The sequence below is a fragment of the Homarus americanus genome, unplaced genomic scaffold (assembly GCF_018991925.1).
Source record: "Homarus americanus isolate GMGI-L3 unplaced genomic scaffold, GMGI_Hamer_2.0 scaffold5635, whole genome shotgun sequence".
In the NCBI taxonomy this organism is placed as follows: Eukaryota; Metazoa; Arthropoda; class Malacostraca; order Decapoda; family Nephropidae; genus Homarus; species Homarus americanus.
Genome location: NW_024735011.1, coordinates 444776 through 466276, shown reverse-complemented (window position 1 = coordinate 466276; position 21501 = coordinate 444776). Strand labels below are relative to the sequence as shown.

The 21501-nt window shown below is 40.5% G+C and overlaps 1 protein-coding gene across 2 annotated transcripts in view; it reads right to left on the bottom strand.

The window, feature by feature from the left end:
* LOC121870719 (NPC intracellular cholesterol transporter 1-like) overlaps positions 1–21501 on the bottom strand; it is a 64626-nt gene that overhangs the window by 22768 nt on the left and 20357 nt on the right. For both annotated transcript variants that reach the window (XR_006089760.1, XM_042372661.1), the window contains exons 2-10: positions 12070–12244; positions 11500–11709; positions 9450–9739; positions 6362–6560; positions 5025–5138; positions 4067–4284; positions 2889–2990; positions 1598–1794; positions 541–762 (exon numbers count right to left, since the gene is read on the bottom strand). Coding sequence is in view for 1 of the 2 variants with exons in the window: in XM_042372661.1 (XP_042228595.1) it covers positions 541–762; positions 1598–1794; positions 2889–2990; positions 4067–4284; positions 5025–5138; positions 6362–6560; positions 9450–9739; positions 11500–11709; positions 12070–12244 (1727 nt within the window). In the remaining variant the exon portion in view is untranslated. The remainder of the gene's footprint in view (positions 1–540; positions 763–1597; positions 1795–2888; positions 2991–4066; positions 4285–5024; positions 5139–6361; positions 6561–9449; positions 9740–11499; positions 11710–12069; positions 12245–21501) is intronic.

Below are 21501 nucleotides of genomic sequence, written 5' to 3'. Positions count from 1 at the left end.
CCAGACGAATTATCTTATATTCCACTTTGTGAAAAATTATTGCTCGAGTGTCAGTCTTTGTAAATATATCTTACACTTTGCAGGTCACGTCGGTACAAGTAACACAGCCCCGTACAAGTAACACAGCCTCGTACAAGTAACACAGCCCCGTACAAGTAACACAGCCCTGTACAAGTAACACAGCCCCGTACAAGTAACACAGACCCGTACAAGTAACAAAAGACTCATACAAGCACCAAACCCTCACCCATGCATTAAAATCCTGACATAGTTCAACAAGTTCTTCAGTTATAACTCTCAAAGGTGTATGTAATGTCTCTGTTCATACCCTACAACTATTCATCTGCATCAATATGTCACTTCTATCTGATCATGGTGAATAAAGCTATCATCATTATCATCATCATCATCATCATCATCATCATTATCATCATCATCATCATCATCATTTTCTGGCCATTTTCTTCACTGACTCAACTGCAAAAGCGTCCATATTACATATCACCAGAACATATTCCTTCAACATTACATAACACTCACGCTTCCTCCCAGGCCATAGCTTCCGCAATCTTGTCCTTGTCATAGAAGTTATTGACCACCAGGGTAATAACAAGAGCTGTGGCATTCTTGTATGGAGGATTGGCCCCAAGGTCCTGTGATCCATTCAAGAATCCTCCCAAGGCAATGAAGGGGAAGACAGGACCACCATATTCACCAAGACAAGGAATTCCTAATTGTTCTTCAATAGGTGATACAGGGTTCCTGAAAAATAAAAACAAGGAATATTTTATATTCTCAAGACAATAGCAACAATGATGAAAAACCCACACAATTGAATTCACTCAAATGACCACTAGATACTTTAAAGCAAACTTAAAACATAAATATAAGTTGGGCATCTTATTATTACATTACATAATATGTACAAAACACAGGGTACCACCTCTGGTTGGATGGGTATAGGACAGGGATCTTCAAAGAGAATAAGGATCATTGATGGAAAACTGGGAGTACTGTACAGTAGCATATAGCCTTATCCCTTAGTCGGCAGGTAAGGATTCCCTACTCTGCCCCCATATGCACAGAAATGGAGTGCAAGGAACATGAACCATACACTGATGTTTGCCACCATTCCAACAGCTAACTTCCACTTATGATGGCCAACATCCCTACAGCTAACTTCCACTCATGATGGTACTTGTAATGATAAAACTAACAGCACCTGACAGTGATTTTAGGTATATTAAGATAACAACCAGGCTGAACAATGATAATGGAGGGATATTGAAAACAGTACCCTACCTACCACATCACTTCCACATCAGCAGTGCTTCCATGACTATACACGGGAAAACAAGCCACTAAGACACACTTTTATCTTGTTTACCAAACCAAAGGAATAAAGTTTTATTATACAGTAACAACAATTAAGCGCACCTGAAGCAAGAAGATACTGTAGATGATCTGACCTGCCTCAAGCAAAAACACAGATGGTTTGGGCTACCTGAAGCAAAAATACAGATGGTTTGACCTATGTGAAGCAAAAATACAGACGGTTTGACCTATGTGAAGCAAGAATACAGATGGTTTGACCTACCTGAAGCAAGAATCCAGATGGTTGAGATAATTGACCTCGTGTCCGAATGCATCTTCCGAGGAGATATTCAGATTGCCCGGGTCGTTCTGGAAGTAGTTTAACACACTCTGGATGGTGCAGTTGTTGTTGGTAGGTGAGAGCGGCTTGAAGCAGATGTCCTGCAGGGAAACTTCCTCCTTGTTAACCCTACCCAATATCTGCAAGGGGAAATGTTTCCTAGTAAACGCACACACATACACGTAATTGCTCTACCAGTGTCAGTTAGCATAAGCAGTAGTGAGCAGTTCCTTAGGATATATTGATAGTTAGTACATTAGTCAACGTTTCCTAGGGAGAGTATTATTAAAGTAAAGGATATATTGATGCACTGATAGATAGACACTGCATATATATTGAATAAAGTTGCATGCAAGTTGACAATGATTAAGCATGTAAGTAGACAATGCAGATACATATTTCAACCTGCATATAGGTAATGCAGGTACAGTATATATTTCTGCCTGTATATAGGCAATGTAGGTATACAGTGATATCCTCGTTAGCTTGAACGATTGGTGCAGAGCACTTCCGGGAATGAAAGATTTCCAGGTAACAAGACGACTCTCTCAAAACCGGAAAAATCCCTCATCCCCGGAATTTTTTGGATATCGGGAAAATTTTCTCGTTATTTCCCGGAAAATGTACCCCTCAGAAAATCGTTCCCAAAGCCGGAATTGACGGGTTTGAGGGATTCCGGCTAACGGAGATATTACTTGTACCCAGACTTAAGTGGTCAAGAGATGCTTCTAGGGGTGATTTATGACAACCTGAGACAGAATATGGCAACCAGATGCTATTAGGATGTCCAGAAGTAAAATAAGGCAATTAAATGTAGTTCAAGTAAATGGCAACCAGAGAAAGAATTTGACTACCACACATAATATGAACAACCAGACTTAATATGGCAACCGGGGAAAATACATGGTAATCAGAGGTAGACTTTCGGAACCAGATACAAACTATGACAACCAGATGGAAAATATGACAATTCAACTAAATATGAAAACCATAGATAAATTATGGCAACCAGACTATATATATCTGGCAAATAGAGACAAAATATGACAACCAGATACAAATTATGACAACTAGAAAGAAAATATGGCAACCAGTGACTAAACATGGCAATCAGCAACCAAATATGGCAATCACATAACACATGAAAAATCAGGGAAAAAATATGGAGATAATAAAAAATGGCAACCAGATGGGGGGGGGGCATATGGCGACCAACCTAAATATGGCAACTTACATTTCCGGTGATATGGTTCTGTAGTTTGAGCACCTCTTGTAGGAATGTCATGTTGAATACTGGACCCCACATCTCTTGGCCATCGGGAGTTTGGTGAGAGACCTGAAGCGATCATGAAACTAGTAAGTCTTAAATGCTCCAAAACTAACATACTGTGGTCATGAAACTAGTAAGTCTTAAATGCTTCATATTAACAAATAAATGGTCCTATTAACTGTATAATTAAAAATAACTAAATAAAATCAGTCTTCAATGATCAAAGCAAAAAAACAATGACACAAAGTAACTAAACAAAAGCAAACAAATGAAATGCTTAACTAACAAAGAAAGCAGTCCACAATGCTTAGAATTACTCTGATAAATCAGCTACAAAAAGCAGATGCAACACAAGATACGATTTCAATGTTAAAAACGTACTCAATTCAGAACAGTTATGGGGTCTGTTTCCGTCACAGTAGCTTGACACATCGTCGAGTACTATCGTGTACTGTACTATAATGGTCTTGGACTTGATTTTCTAATATTCACTGCCGGCCAAAATTTAACGAACTACCTTTCAAAACTGTCAAAAAAGAAACAAGCTAAGTATACCTAATCTAACCCCTTTCAACTAACTTAATCTGAGAATATATTTTAGTTCGGTTAGGTTAGGTTTTTTGTTTTGTTTTGCATGTCTAGAGTGAAGTACATCATGCTGCAGCTGCCATGATGGAAACAGACCAATTACTGATCTTCATAAACACCGTCAAGATTAATTTTCTTGCTATAAAATCCTTAAAATTGAACGATAGAAGATAACTGCCTAAATTTAACCACAATCTCCCTCGGTTAAATATTTCGTAAAAGTCAAACTAAACTGAAAGCATCGAGTCAATTTCACTCTTACATATTTCCTACTAAAGTAACCCTCATAAGACACTACAGTGATAACTATCAAGGGTTCCAGGACATTTCATCAATGGTTCAGTAAAGACTTATCCTAATCTAAGATAACTTAATCTAACCTAACCTAAATTAACCAAACCTAATTGTGGCTTTTTCACCTCTAAAATAAAGTCCTTACCAGGTACAGTACGTATTATCTAAATTTATTAATTATAACACAGTATACTGTACAATAGACCACAGATGAAATATGTGCCTACCCCTTATCAAGATATTCCTGCCGTCAAACTCACCGAGCCTATGCCAACGGGACGGATGATGAGCATCTCCGTGCGGTAAAATGGTTCGAAGTTCTTGTCGAAGAATTCCTTCTCGATGCGCGACCTGGAATTTGGAGCCGCCCACAGCTCAACCGGATCTGTGGTCACTTTCAGGAAGATGATGCCAACGGAGAGGCCGACTGATACCAGAAGTCCCACTATTAGCACAGTCCAGGGGTGTTCGGCACAAACTGGAGGAGGAAGGAACCAAGATTATTACATTATCCTCTTTACTTCATATCTCCTTTTATTTGAGATGAACCAAGGGATTGAGAAACCTTACTGAGAGACATAATAGGGGAGTGGTGGTGTATAACAGTGAGAGGGATAATAGGGGAGTGGTGGTGTATAACAGTGAGAGGGATAATAGGGGAGTGGTGGTGTATAACAGTGAGAGGGATAATAGGGGAGTGGTGGTGTATAACAGTGAGAGGGATAAGAGGGGAGTGGTGGTGTATAACAGTGAGAGGGATAATAGGGGAGTGGTGGTGTATAACAGTGAGAGGGATAATAGGGGAGTGGTGGTGTATAACAGTGAGAGGGATAATAGGGGAGTGGTGGTGTATAACAGTGAGAGGGATAAGAGGGGAGAGTAGGAGTGTATGATAGGCAACAAGGTCAAGATAAAATTATAACAAACCACATGATTTAACCCCTTGAGTATGATGACTTAACCCCTTGAGTATGATGACTTAACCCCTTGAGTATGATGACTTAACCCCTTTAGTATGACGACTTAACCCCTTGAGCATGATGGTGCAACCCCTTGAGTACAATGAATTAACTCCTTAAGAATGATGAATTAACACCTTCAGTACAGCAACTTAACTTTCTTTTGAGTACATATGCCTCAAGAGAAAGGCTCATCGTACTCAAGGAAAAACAAAACAAAAACATGCAGGTTAATACAGCAACACACATGGACTCTTACCTGTACCCCAAGCTGTGAAGAATTTTTGCAAAGCGTCGTCTATCCAGGACCCGGCTCTCTCTAAACAGCTCGGCTCCTCGGCCCACGATGGTCCAGTAGGGGTATCGATTGAAACTGAGAGATCAATAACGTGTTCAGTCAGGACAGTTCGATATAAGTCATAGGAAATAAATCTTAAATATGAGAGTTAGGCCACAAGGATTCAGGATTCTCCCATGGCCAAGGATTTGGGTTTCCCTTATGGCCATAATGATAGCACGAGGCCATGGCCACCTCAGTTTAAGTCAGCCTAATTTGCATGACAGAGGAACCTTACCCTCACTTTATATTCTTACATATTCAGGAGGATTTAGTGGGGTAATAATATGGTTGAAATATACAGTAAGTTTAGAGTTTTTACTGATGTTGATATATACAGCATACACAATACATGCAGCTCTACTCCTTGAATATGTATGATCTGCTGTCTCTTTTTCCCTGAATATGTATGATCTGCTGTCTCTTTTTCCCTGAATATGTATGATCTGCTGTCTCTTTTTCCCTGAATATGTATGATCTGCTGTCTCTTTTTCCCTGAATATGTATGATCTGCTGTCTCTTTTTCCCTGAATATGTATGATCTGCTGTCTCTTTTTCCCTGAATATGTATGATCTGCTGTCTCTTTTTCCCGACACCAATAAGTACCTATCTAGTGTTTGTCCTATATACTAGCGCCTTACCAACACAAACTAGTGATGGAAACCTTTCTCTATTAAGAAAACTCACATATAAAGAATAATCCAATGGGAGAATTTCAGTAAAGGACATGAAACAGCAAAGAAGAATTTAAACAAAGAAACATTAAATAAGAGGAATTTAAACAAAGAAACATTAAAAATAAGAAGAATTTAAACAAAGAAACATTAAAAATAAGAAGAATTTAAACAAAGAAACATTAAAAATAAGAAGAATTTAAACAAAGAAACATTAAAAATAAGAAGAATTTAAACAAAGAAACATTAAAAATAAGAAGAATTTAAACAAAGAAACATTAAAAATAAGAAGAATTTAAACAAAGAAACATTAAAAATAAGAAGAATTTAAACAAAGAAACATTAAAAATAAGAAGAAATTAAACAAAGAAACATTAAAAATAAGAAGAATTTAAACAAAGAAACATTAAAAATAAGAAGAATTTAAACAAAGAAACATTAAAAATAAGAAGAATTTAAACAAAGAAACATTAAAAATAAGAAGAATTTAAACAAAGAAACATTAAAAATAAGAGGAATTTAAACAAAGAAACATTAAAAATATGACAACAGCAGAGAACCAGGAGAGGACATTTCCCACTTACTATCAATACTCTGAGAGCGACACGAATGACACACGTAAATAGTGAGAAACGTTGACGTGATGAGCAAGAACACCAGCGCCATGACCACCTCTAGCCCGTCAACCCCATATATAGTGAAGGGCTGTGGTAGTGGGGGGAGAGGGGACGGCTGGGGGCACGAGGCTTCACAGTCCAAACAGCTGCAGGCTCGGGAGTCATTCTGTGCAACGCGAGTGAAAGGAAATGATGATGACAAAAACAACATTACAAAACAACAACATTACTGTAAGTAGGTAATTACACTTGTCAGCTTAAGGCTCAATAGCTAAATACAAGAAGTTCATCAAATAAACACGACAACACATAAAACAGACGAATGAATAACTAATAAAATAATATTCAGAATATGAAGAAAATTTTTATTAAACTCCAACATATAAAACTTCCCAACTTTTTCTACTTGCTTTCATTAATCTTCTGATGAGAACAGGTTTGGGGAATCCATTCTCATTAACTTCATCTCTTGCCCTTGAACATCCATTTACAGACACAATAATGATTTTGGGGCATTCCTGTTGAATCATTGTCACTTAAAGGTTCAACCACATTGCCTCCTGTGCTTGCGGGCAGTGTGCCACTGAGAGCTAGCCTTGGACGTTAAACATGATGGAAAGATTCAGAATGAACAAGCACAAAATCAAGATTGGAACATGGAATGAGAGGACATTATATGAGGGTGGTAAGTACTGTATATGCAACAGTTTGTAGGAAATGAAAAGATTACAGTGGGACATTCTGGGATTAAATGAAGTAAGATGGACACCTTGGACAGGTTTAAATAATATTAGTGGTCAAATGCTTGAGAGAGGCGGTGGTATTCTTGTAAACCAGAAGTTGAGCAATAGTGGTGTAAAGGGATATTGGGCAGTGTCAGATATAGTTTTGTTAGTCAAGTTCGATGCTAAACCCATGGGCTTGGTAATAATACAGATATATAATACAGGTATATACAGTACATCAAGAAATGATAGCGAGGATGAAGTCTTAGAAAAATTTGATGAAGATTTCAAGAAAGCTAAAGACACCATAAAGTTGGGAAAGGGAAAGGAGGAGGAGGACCACATGGGTTGGGTAATAGAAATGAGAGAGGAGAAATATTAATCAACTTTTATAATGAAAAGGTAGTAGGTAGTAGGCAGCTACCAAACAGGGAGGTACTACTGCCTGGGAAGATATTGGAAGCATAATGTGTTGTCTAATGGTAGACCCTGCTGCCATATGGCATCACAAAAATTGTGACCAAGTCCCAGGTTGGTGAACTGACTTTCTGCCTCATTTACACACAATTGCAGGGTCTCAATTGTTTCTCTTACTTGAACAACACAACATACATAATGTATATTGTTTCTCACTCGATTTATTTCATTTTGTATTTATTTATGGTTAATATTATTATTATTATTATTATTATTATTATTATTATTATTATTATTTTATTCTTATTATTAATACAGTAATTTGCTATTAATTTTATTAATTGCTGTAATGATAATAATAATATAAATTATTATTATCATTATTATTATTATTATATTTTTGCCCCCATGCCCTGATATGGGTCAGTGACCTGTGCCCGGGTGGGCTAATCCCCGTAAAAGATAATACAGTAATTGCAAATACGTACAGTACTGTATATGGTTTGACAACACCCTAGGCATCTCTATACATGGATCTTACCCCAGCACAATATAGATAGCATTTCCAAGAATCAAATAGCTTAAATTTTAATTCAGAACAGATTCAGAAATTCCATAGCCCAAACCAAGACCTATCAAGAGGTTGACTGTGGATCAGATCACATCCCAGTAATGAGTTTCGTGAAGCAAAACTTAAAAAAATAAAACAAAAACAATGGATAAATAATTTGGTATTTAGGGAAGCCCAAAACAGGGGCAGGGATATACTGTATATGAAAATGAAAAAAAATAATTGATTTTCAGTATTTCTAGAGGGTGACTTTGATGAACAAGGACCAGGACAACACCTTAATAATTACTGTACAGTACTAAGAAGTACTGTTAGAGGCTGGGGAAAAGTTATAAGCCATAGGAGAAACGAGGCTAAAGGCGAGTGGATAACAAATAAAATTTTAAAGAAAATACGGTAGATAAGACAGAGAACGATGATAAAAGGAAGTGAGGGTTACAAAAAAAAAAAAGAGAAGAAATTTAAAAAAATGTAGACAGATCAGGCAAGACTTTTAGAAAGGAAATGCAAGGAGACAGTAGATGGTGACAGAAGGCATAACTGTAGGGAAATGTACAGAAAGATTAAACAAATGAAAACAAAAAAGGAAGTAAATAGGGTGAGACTATTAAAAGACATTAAAATCCTGTTTGAAGCAGAAGTAAAAGAGAGATGGGCAGAGTACGTAGAAGAACTATACATGTACAATGCTAAGGATAGTGTGGAGGTAAGGAATGAAAAAGAAATAAAGATCGAACTACCAATTATGGAATCTGAAGGTGATGCAGCTGTGAGCAAAATTAAAAATGATAAAGAGAGCCTGTGGGGCTAATCAGCTTCCAGCAGAATTTATAAAACAAATGGACAGGAATGGGTTCAAATGATCGATTAAAATATATAAATCTACAGTATATACCTCAAAGCAGACCTTCCCATTAATTTAAAAATATCAGTACTGTATTTGTAATTATTACCTAAAAGCCTGGAGCCTTAAAGTGCACAATTATCTTAATAAGTTATGTCTGCAAATACAAGTGCTGGACACCCAGGTCAATGAGCACATTATTGAGGTGTGGCTGTCCCTGTCATAAGTCAAGAATGGGTTTCTCAGGCAAGGGTTTACATACCTCCCAAGGCCAGGTCAACAAGTGATGTGCCAGTCTTGCAGCTAGAGGTACCCAATTCCCACATAACAGTGATCCTTTATAAGATTAAACATATATTTTTCCCTTTCGCTAATGCAATGGCGGGCCATAGGAATAATTTGAGCCCCAAATTTGGCCTGCGAGCCATACCTTGCCCACCCGACTCAACACAACAAAACAACCTTTAAGTGGTAAAAAGTAGAATGTATGATACTCACAGATATGGCAGCACTACAAGGAGTGATAGTCTCATTAAATGGTTTAAATGTTGTGTTTGTACTTTCTTTGTAGATATAATCAATCTGAAATGGTGCAAAGGAATTGGCCACCGATCCCATGAAGTTAAACCAGCGTTCTCCTGTGCAGTAGTATGTCCCCCACTTTCCGCACATTATAGACATTGCTTTCTCATTGGCCGATGGCATGGCAACATCCTTACAGGAAGTGTACACTCCATCTACAAATTCTTCAGTGACATGTACTGCCAGTGTGGTGATGACTGGCTTTTCTGCAAAAAAATAAAATTAAAATAAATAAATATTTTCATCATATACTGTATTGATAATTGAACAGCTGATGCTGGGATAAGGTGCATCCATAAGACTAATCATACAGCAGTAAAGGTGCATCCATCAGACTAATCCCTAATCATACACCAGTAATAATAATGCAAAATAATATCATGTCAATTTTATTCAGGGAAAAATTTCATCCTGAGTTTCAATTTATCATTTACAATAAATGTAAAATTTCATCAAGTTCCATTTATACTTCAAAAAAGGCAAACCTGAGCTAATACATATAAGAGTTAACCCTTTAGGAACTTAATGCAACAAAAGTCAAACAGCAGGTTTTTGTCCCTTGGGACTTTATTCGGCTTTAATCCACGGCCGCATAAAATCTTTTAGACCTGGGAATCTTATTCTACTATAGTCCTGGAATTTTGAAAGGGGCACTCATGTTGCTGTCACGTGTTGGTGGCTGCTGGTAACCATAGAAACATCAACACCCCTAGACACCATATGGATGTTGGGTGCAGTTTTAATATCAGCTACAAAAACTTCATTGTCATGTCAACTTGGCAAATGCAAATTAAATAAAATAAATAAATAAAAATGAAATGAAGTTAGCTCTTCATTATTTGATGAATAAATCAAACTTTTTGGGAACCACTGTGATATCTTATTGAGTCCCTAAAGGGTTAAAGTTCTGTCTGTGATGCTGTAGTTGTTTCTTAGTAATACTGTACTGTACTGAACTGTACCCTACTGTACTGTACTTCTGTTCACATACACAGTAAGCTTATCATAAACTCATTATACACATGTGGAAGCATTATAAATAAAAATTTCATCACACAATACAGTAGGCACAAATATTTTTCTCAATACTGTACCAACAGATATTTACAGAAGAAGTACACAGTTATATTTAAACTTGTTTGTTCATCACGACCATTGCACTAAACTATACCTCTACAGCTGGTATCACATAAATACTGTTTTCCCAACCAATCATCTTTTTCTTAAGTCATTTTCTCTCTCATGTCATTAGTTATTGTCATAAATATAATCTAATGTCTCATCTGCCGTGCACTCCATGTACAGTTGCCCACACTACCACCTGGTACAGTTAGCATTGACAGTCCTCTCTCTCCATGATGTGTGAACCCAGAGAGTACTGAAGCATGATTCCAAGGAGCTCATGAGTGAGAGGGAGTCTGGGGGATGACGATGCCTGTGTGTGAGGGGGTGACAGGGTACAGGGTACACTCACTTCAACTTCATTAACCATCAATAAGTGCTTTAGAATAATCCTTTGATACTCTCTGGGTTCACAAATCATGGAGAGAGAGGACTGGTAATGCTAACTGTACCAGGTGAAAGTGTACCTATGCCAGCTCTCACCTGCCTTGCACTCCACATGTCTATGTCATCTTAGTGCGCTCTCATTTATTGGAATCTCCAAAGACTTTTCCACACTAACCATTCTTCTTCCATCATCATACCTTAATCTTATCAATTCTCTTAACTCCCAAAATTCATTATAAACTGTCTATTTCTTGACCTATCACTACTCTGACACTCTTAAGTCTCACCTTCACACAGTACCGTACTAGAGAAGTGAATATTCCTCCATGCCATCATCCATCCAAACCTCTTGTTCATCTTACATCATATACAGTACAGTACAGGAGCTACATCAGTGGCACAACCCTAGTAAATCTGCCCCAAAACTGTACAGAGTATTAACACAAAGTTCACTTACTTGTGTCAGTAGCATTTTTTATTACTTTGGCAAACATAAAGTCATTCTGGTGAGGGCTACATGTCATGTGACAGAATAGCTGACGGAAATTCCTCACGCAGGATGGACATCGCTGGAGAAGGCCCAGCCCCGTAGCCATCTGCTGGTTCAATGTAGTGACCTGATCTGGGTCACAGCAAGTGCTAATATTGGCAGCTGGATCAGATGGAGCTGTAAGACATCAATACTGTACTCTACTGTCACAACACCAACAACATAGTACAGTACTGTTTAAACACAAATACAGTACATAGTGTATATAGTATATATATTCATCAATATGGGAGTTTGAAATTAACAAAAAGAAAATTCTTTTTGAGTACTTAACAGACTCTTAAACACACATGATAACGGAAGAATTAAATTATGACACACCACACCAGTGTCACAAAGGTAACCCCAGATGTGGTGCGCACCAGGTCACCAGCCTAAACACTATGGTAGATGGTATCAAGGAAAAATTACGAAAGTGATAATGAAATACTGGATTCTAAAATTGTTTGGAGATTTAAACGTGTGAGCTGTACTTACTGATGGCAGCGACGAACTCTGGGCACAGGGAGGCAAGTTTGCCCTGGGTAATGGGGTCCATGGGCTTGGGGGGCCCTGTGTACGGGCAGTTGGCCATATGACCACCGCTAGCGTCTGGGTTCTGGCCACACTGTCCATACCACACGCACGTACCACCTTCATCTTGACCAGAGACCTGCCAAAATAAAACCATTATCTTTCATATATAAGACACACAAACAGTACCGTAGATACACACATTATATTCAATTCATTACAACATAAGACGGACTCTGTTCTGTAGTACCGTGTTGTGAGGAACTTTCTCAAATATTCCCTTTTGTTGTACAGTATTGATGCCTAAACAAACATTCTTTAAACCTAACTTTGATGGTGTTTGTTTGTGTCAGTTGATGTTTGTTTGTGTCAGTTGATGTTTGTTTGTGTCAGTTGATGTTTGTTTGTGTCAGTTGATGTTTGTTTGTGTCAGTTGATGTTTGTTTGTGTCAGTTGATGTTTGTTTGTGTCAGTTGATGTTTGTTTGTGTCAGTTGATGTTTGTTTGTGTCAGTTGATGTTTGTTTGTTTGTGTTGTCTGGTGTCTGATTCGCACCTCCCATTGGTTAAAGAGCCTACCAATCAGATGCTGTCGTTGGTGTTGATTTACATACCCTACCCCCCCCCACATATATATCAGGATAAAAATAAAAGAAAAAATGCAATACTTTATAAATAATGACACACACACTTCCGCCGAATTCAACTGCGCGTCAAACCTTCCTTTGTTGCATATAACTATCTTCCCCCAAGGCCAAATATAATGCTAGATATACGCCTATGGACCGTTCGGTAGCCAGGCTGTGATTGGCTAGCGAGCATGATGTCATGATACTTAATACAGGATATAGAGACATGATTTGTTAGGGCCCCTCACTCCCACAACTGCTATGTTAGGTTAGGTTAGGTCAAGGGTGCTATGTTAGGTCACACGTTAATGATCTCTTGTCCTCAACTCATGCACCGGCATTCTTAGGGACCTGCCACACTTTACCATAAACAGATAAATTATACAAGGAATTTTACCCCCACACACTCATCATTCTATCACTTTATGTAGCTTGCTGACAAAACCCGTGAACCTTCAGGCTTTTACGCCCTTAATGCATGAGTCATAAAGGCACGCATGAACTCCGCATGCTTCCCAGATGGGCGCTGTAAACGCTTCACCTTGCACAGGATGTAAGGGGGTGCCCAATAAACTAGCCCCCCTCGGAGGTAATCTAATCTAAAAATCATCTTTACTCGTCTGGGGGCGGGGGAGAGGAGAGAGGCCACAACACAGCCACTCCTGAGAGGTGCAGACGTGGCCTTGTGTGGGAACTGGTAACTGTGGTAATGAAAAACACACACACACACACACACACACGTGCACGCAGCATGCCACAAACAGTCACATTGTCTTCAAATAACGTCAACAGAGGTGTGTGTGTGTGGTAACAAATACTGTCCTGACCTTCAACAACCTATATAACCCCCCCCCCTCCACCACGCCCACACTGTCCCCAGAACGCCCACACCTCTCCCCCACACACTATCCCCTCCTCTCCTCCATTGATCATCATAATTCACCAAGGAACCTAAGGGAGATTTTGACAGGCAGACAGACAATTATAGGAAGCCGGGTATATAAAGATAGATTTTCAAAGGGTCGTACTATAAGTTAAAATTTCCCCACATTACATAACACCAAAACACAAATCCTATAAGAACAGCCCAGTCCCAACCATTGTAAAAATTATCAATAACTTGTAATAAACCAGTGTGTTCACTCCCCGTCAATCTTACTTTTGCACTGTCACTATGTTGAAATGCCCTGTAGTATGACCTTCTCCCCACCTAGTTATTATATGTCATATTTGTATCACTTATGTTACTTGTATATTATTTGTCAATCAAGAGATCCATTCCCAAATTATGTAACTGTATATTTTCAGCCTTCCAACAGCCATGCTCTTTCAATAAAGCGTTAATTATTATTATTATCTCACACACACACTAATTAGCCCCCAAAACACTATTGTCTGGTAAATATGGCTCTTACATAAGAAATAAAATAAATATTGCTTTTAACAGCATCATTGACCGCCACAGACAAAACATAAACTCATTGCCACACTAAAATGGCATCGCATGTGTATTCAATTGTTTCTCAAGTGTGTGTGTGTGTGAAGCGTTTCGAGCAGCGGTAACCTTTCACAATAGTCAAATACAATGTCTATCCCGCGGGTTAAATATCTGTGTCTGTCTGTCTATCTATCTACAACTATCTATCTATCTATCCAACCATCTATCTATCTATCACAGGCATCAGTCACTCGCCACAGTATGAAAGCCATTACTCAAACGCGGCCACCCATGACTATAAGTACTGGGTGTGGACATGGGCGTGAGGTGTGGTGTGTGAGGTGAGGTGTGGGGGTGTGGGTGTGGGCGTGGGGTGTGGGCGTGAGGTGTGGTGTGAGGTGTGGGCATGAGGGGTGAGGTGTGGGGCGTAAGTGTTGGCTTGGATGTACGATATGGCCGGGGCTATGGTGTGAGTGAGTGACTGAGTGAGTGACCATGCTTGACTCACCGGAAATGAAGTCATCGGTGAGTGTTCCTGTGACCCTCGGACACAATGACAACACAACCTTAACGATGACGCAGGAAGACTGCCGCTCCAACATAGTGATAAGTGGTGACGTAATGGTGACGTAATATCAGCCGCTCTTAGCCAATCACAATCCACCCACACCACGTCCCTCCCTAGCCAGAGAGAGAGAGAGAGAGAGAGAGAGACTGGTCTTTATGTGGTGAGTAATTCTCTCTCTCTCTCTCTTGGTATTGTGGGCAGTAAACCATCGCTTCCATCACGAGGACAAGGCTTCGATGTCTCTATTTAGACCCTTACAGTAGAGTAACGGGGCCCTACCGACTCCATTTTGATAGACAGCCCATGTATGTGTGTGTGTGTGTGTGTGTGTGTGTGTGTGTGTCCCAGGTCTTGGTGAAGCCCTATTCATTTGTTAACCTCTTTTTCAACTTTCCTTCTAAATATATATATCGTTTATCTTGTACGTACACACACACAACACACACCCCAACCACCCTCCCCACACCCCAACCCTCCCCACCACACACACCCCAACCACCCCCCACCCACCTCCCCCCCACACACACAACCCCCACCCTCCCCCACACACACCCCCAACCACCCTCCCCGGTGTCACTCTTCTCACCTCACAAGGCCATTCAGTATAATCAGGAAATGTCTATAATCCCCCCACCCTAACCTTGGAAGAGGAGGGGTTGGGGGAGGGGAGGAGGGAGGAAGGAGGAGGGAAGAGGAAGAAGGAGGGGAGGAGGAGGAGGAAGGAGGAAGGGGGGAAGGAGGAAGGAAGAGGAAGAAGGGGAGGAGGAGGGGAAGGAGGAAGAAGGGGAGGAGGAAGGAGAGGAGGAGGAGGAGGAGGAAGAGGAGGAGGGGAAGGAGGAAGAAGGGGGAGGGGGGAGGAGGAGGGGAAGGAGGAAGAAGGGGGGAGGAGGAGGAGGTCAATTCCCACGGCACTAGGACCAAACATTACTCTTCCTCCCTCGCTACCTGGCTCGGGAACAGTAATTAGGAGGAGTACACCTTGAGTACACCTATCCTATCGTATCGCCTATCCATTACCACTCGTACATTCATCTAAACCTGCAATTAACCCAACCTAACCTAACCTCACCAGATGTTGACCCCAATGCAATCCTAAATCGAATTCAAAACCAGATTACTACGTGTTCGTTCCTAGTGAGATAGTTTAAGCACTTACCTACCTGTTACCCTCCCCCCACCTTGCCACACCTGCTCCCCCTTTCTCTCCTCCCCACCCCACACACTCCCTCCCCACCCTCCCCACCCACACTCCCTCTCTCCCTCCCCACCCCCCTACCTCTCCCTCCCCACCCTACACCTTTCTCCCCCTCCCCAGCCTACACCTCTCCCTCCCCACCCTACACTTTCTCCCTCCCCAGCCCTACACCTGTCTCCCCCTCCCCACCCCACACCCCACACTTCTGCCCCCTCCCCAGCCTACACCTCTCTCCTCCCCAGCCCACACCCTACACTTGTCTCCCCTCCCCAGCCTACACCTCTCTCTCCTCCCCAGCCTACACTTGTCTCCCCACTCTTACCTGACAACAACAAAACGTCACTTCCGCAAGCCAAGGAAAGTCAGGTAAGGAAGGTTTATTTACCCAGCCATCTTCCCTTCCCCCTGACACACCCATCCACCCACTGACCCAAACCCAACCACCCACCCTGCACCCACTGACACACCCATGCACTGACACACCCACCCTGACCCTGACACCCATGCACCCCCTGACACACCCATCACACCCATCCACCTACCCATGCACCCACTGACACACCCATGCACCCCCTGACACACCCATCCACCCTACCTGACCCAAACCCAACCACTCCCTCCTGAAAAACCCCATAGAGAGAGAGAGAGAGAGAGAGAGAGAGAGACCTACCCAAACAATGTCCTTTTATCTGATTGAATAGACTCTCTCTCTCTCTCTCTCTCTCTCTCTCTCTCTCTCTCTCTCCCCCGTCTTCATCATCCCCAAAGTCGCTCCTGTTCGGCTTCTTCGTGACGTCACTACTCTAAGAAGGTAACCGTGACCCCCTAATTACTTCCAGGTCATGGAAGGTCAGGTGACGTCATGGCCTTGAGAGGAAAGAGGTCAATGATGGATAGTGGCGATATAAATAGTCACTCAATTCTGTTTATGTCTTTTGAATCTGTTTGTCTGTATGTCTGTTTGTCTGCGTCTATGTTTGAGTCTGTATGTGTTCAATCTATCTATCTGTTTATCTATCTAAGAGCGTACCCAGGTGGACAGAGAGCCAATAGTACCCATGACAAGTGGGTCACCTCTAATCTCACCTGTCTGCCCATGACATTCACCTGAACAATATCTAACCTTAATAATATGTGTAAGAACTTTTTATTATCGTCAATATTATCATGTAGAAATAAAATACTTAATATCTCCAGTGTTATTGTGTTATTTTTGTTATTGTTAGTTATTGTTAGTTTTTAGTGTTATTATTATTTGCTATTATTATTATTTATTATTATTATTATTTATTATTATTATTATTATTATTATTATTATTATTTGTTATTATTTGTTATTGTTAGTTATTATTATTGTTAGTTGTTATTGTTAGTTGTTATTATTAATATTATTATTATTATGGCGACAGCATGAACGCATCTTTTAATGGAAGTCACACCACAGTTACCAGACCCAACCAAGAAGGTCACCCCTGCCCTTTGTCCTACCCGCAAAACCAGTGTGGCAACATTTTTTTTTATCCCTGCCTTTAAAACAATACTCATCTTACACTCATCTTTTTATATTAATATATATGTTTCTGTTCTTTCTCAACCGGATCTTAGAGGTCAGAAATGTGCGTGGTGACGTTATCTTAGAACAATAGCTGTGAATCAGATATAATTTGTCAGCAGTTGGGAAGTTCGACCTTGTCTTTGAGATCACTTCATTCCCGACGACGCCAGAAAAACTCGAGTGTCTTCCGTCATCGCTTCAGGGCTCAGGGGACCACATTAGCGGTGGTCCAGTAGGTAGGTGGAGGGCCACTCAGCAGGGGTTGGTGACGTTACCGGGAAAGTTTTATATTAAGAGGGAGGGAGGGGGCTACCATCCACCATTAATATATAGTAAAAACATTTTAACCAATTTCTAAAAAAAAATTAATGTTTAAAGCCAGATAAAGGATGTACTTAAGTCTCTAGAGTACGAATTTGAGGAGATAGGACAGGAAGGGAGATGAAACCCACTCAGGGAGCATAGTGTACAGTACAACTACGTCACCCACCCCAGTAGTACCACTTCCTGTAGTACTAGGTTACGTAGTCTTGGGGCGACGCTTCCTGACCTTGTAACCTCCCCATAAGATGTCTTCCTGCAAATGCAAAAGCGTCAGAGCGCTTCCTGAACCCGACCCTATACCCGTAATATCTAAGTTGGCATGTATTACTGTATATAGACAATACATGTATACCGTTCAGCATGTATACACACAATACAACCATACAGCTAATCATTTGTATAGACAACCCAGGTATACTGTGTACATAGACCACGGTGGTATACGTAAACAGTTTCCAACGTACAGTACTTAGTGAACAGGGTACACAATACAACAAACCAAACAGGCAAAAAAAACCACTAAAAACAATTAAATACACTCCCCTAAGATACGCAGCAGGGCAGATTAAGTTGTAAGTAGGTCACAGTTGATGACGTCCACATAAACTCTCACATACAATACGTCATAAAACAGCAATAAAAAATAATCCTACGTCTAAACTCTACATAAACAACGTATGGATATTTTTTTTTTACAATATTTAGAGCGACGTAGAGCGAGTGTAGGTTTGAGGATGTGGGGTGGCATTTCACGAGTTGGCAACACTGTCCCTCCATTGCATAATCGCCTCAGGATAACCCCTCCCTTCCTCCCTCCACTGTTTGAAGTCTGCCATGTACATATATACCTACTTTACCTTAATCAATTTATATCTATCTATCTATCTATATATCTATCTATCTAAAAATGCTAAAACAAGCACTCAATCTATTGGATACACCCGTTCCCTGGTACAAGTGTGAACAGGCGCCCATTTCATAACCCCACAACTGCTAACGTAACATCATCAAATATTAATTAAATAACTTTACTTCAATACCTAAGTGAAAAAATAAATAAATAAAAATATATAATCATTCGGGACATAATACAAAATTAGACTGATATTTAAGTTAAAAATAAAAACAAGAGTTCGTTTGACAAATTTTCCTAGTCTGCGATTAACACATACATACATACATACATACATACATACATACATACATACATACAAGGTTTACAGTCTACTTTCCATAATTTCAAGGAAGGTAAACCCGAGTTAAACCACAAACACACACACACACAGGTTTATGTGTATACTAAACCCATCACCACAAGAAGTTTACTTTAGGAAATTTCACTTTAATTTAACCCCCCAAATTTTTCAAACCACAACTACTATCACAACCACCACACGCCACTACCACCATCATCACTACCACACACTACCACCATCATCACTACCACCACCTCTAGTATCTGAAGGTGATCCTGTAGACATTGGACTCTCTCTCACAGGTATTTCCTCCTAGTGTTCCTGTAGGAGAGAGAGAAAGAGAGAGAGAGAGAGAGCTGGAAAGCACACGTCACCTGCTACCACCACTTGAGGAGACAGGCCTAACGACCATGTACCGATCGTTAAGAGAACAACAAGCTCTAACTGCTCAATTCCCTCGTTAAGTGACTCCACCCCCCTCGTTATTATAGGTTATGTACGACTTATGATGTCACTTGTGTATTTTTATATTATGGTGAACGTACAGTACTTGTTAATAAACCGTAGTAGTAGTAGTGGGAGTAGGAAGAGGAATAGTAGTAGTAGTAGTAGTGGGAGTAGGAAGAGGAACAATAGTAGAAGTAATATTGGTAGTAGTAGTTGTGGAAGTAGGAAGTGTAATAGTAGGAATAGTATGTGATAGTAGTAGTAGAATAATTTTAATATTATAACACACACACGCGTACGTACATAAAAGCAACGAGCGAGAGACAGACAGACAGACCTAACAACTGGGCTGCCACCTGATGGATGAACAACAGCTGGGAGGAGCAAGAGACGGTGGTGGTGAGATGCCCCCCCCCTCTCCCTCTGTCTGTCTGTCTATAACTAAAACAAACCAATGAGACAGAGCGCAGTGTGTGTGTGTGTTAAACCTGTGAACTCTCTCTCTCTCTCTCTCTCTCTCTCTCTCTCTCTCTCTCTCTCTCCACACCTTAACGCCTTGGTTGGCTTCAGCAGTAGTCAGCCAAGGTCAATGAAGCAGGTATTAGTCGGTCAGCAGACGTCAGCCACCACTGTGAACCGGTTAAACAGGCCCCAAGTCTAAGGGTTCTAACGGGCCCCAACACTGATCACCACTAGGACTAGTTTTATTGTTAAAGGGCCTAATAGAACTGGGGTCTACTAGCACTGGGGTCTACTAGCACTGGGGCCTACTAGCACTGGGGCCTACTAGCACTAGGGCCCCCAAGTAATCTGTATTCAGGGTCAGGGTTCAGTTTCAAGCCGAGGGAAGACCTGGTTAATCATGGCGTAAACATGAATAAACAACAACGACTAAAACAATAACAAACAAACAAAATCACTTCACTATTAATGTCAGGTAACATTCAAATCTGTACCTAAACCTACAGCCAATCACACGCAAGCAGGAGATGAATAGCCAATCACACACAAGCAGATGAATAGCCAATCACACAAGCAGGAGATGAATAGCCAATCACACACAAGCAAGAGATGAATAGCCAATCACACACAAGGAGGATATGACGTCATTATCACACCACTCCTTATACCGAGTGAAAAAAAAAAACAGATTTTCCTGGATTTTCAGTATTATTATTATCCTCTTATCTATTAATAAAGCTTAAATGAGTCGGTCAGATATGTTCTCTCATTACCAGTTACGGAGAAGAAGAAGAAGGAGAAGGAGGAGAAGAAGAAGAAAGAATATATTACTTATTAACTTTTGAAAATCCATCTGTGTGTCGTAACTTATATCAGGTAAATAAGTTATCATAATTGGCATTTCCTTCCATGCTCACCGATACAGACTCACGCTCACCTACGCTCCCTCCCCCTACATCCCCCTCTTCCCTCCCACGCTCCCTTATACTCTCTCTCTCTCTCTCTGTATTTATTACTATTATTATTATTATTATATGAACAAAAATGAAGTAAAGGTAACGACCGAATGAATGACTAAAGAAGAAGGGAGAATAACGAGGGATGTATACAGTAAGAGAGGTAATTGATCTCTCAGTCATCAGTCGTCTGGTTGAGGTGAAAATCTGAGGTACAGTTAAGTAACGGTGCAGCAGCTGACCGCCCACACACACACACACGAGAGAGAGAATGTGTGTGTGTGTGTGTGTGTGTGTGTCCCCAAACATGGTCGGCACTGCAGTTGATCACAGCCCCCCCCCCACCAACTGTAATGTTACGCACCCATTCGCAGCTGGGATGAACGTGGGGCACCGCCGGGATTCGAACTAGTCGCTATTAAGACAGGAGACGACTGTTGCAGCCACTCTACCTGTACACCTGTACCTCTGTACCTACACATCTGTTTTTACACACCTGTACCTACACACTTGTACATCCACATCTGTATCTGCACATCTGTATTACACACCTGTACCTGCACACCGGGACTTAGAAACCTTCCATATCAGGATAGGTTAAAGAAACTAAACTTGCATTCCCTAGAA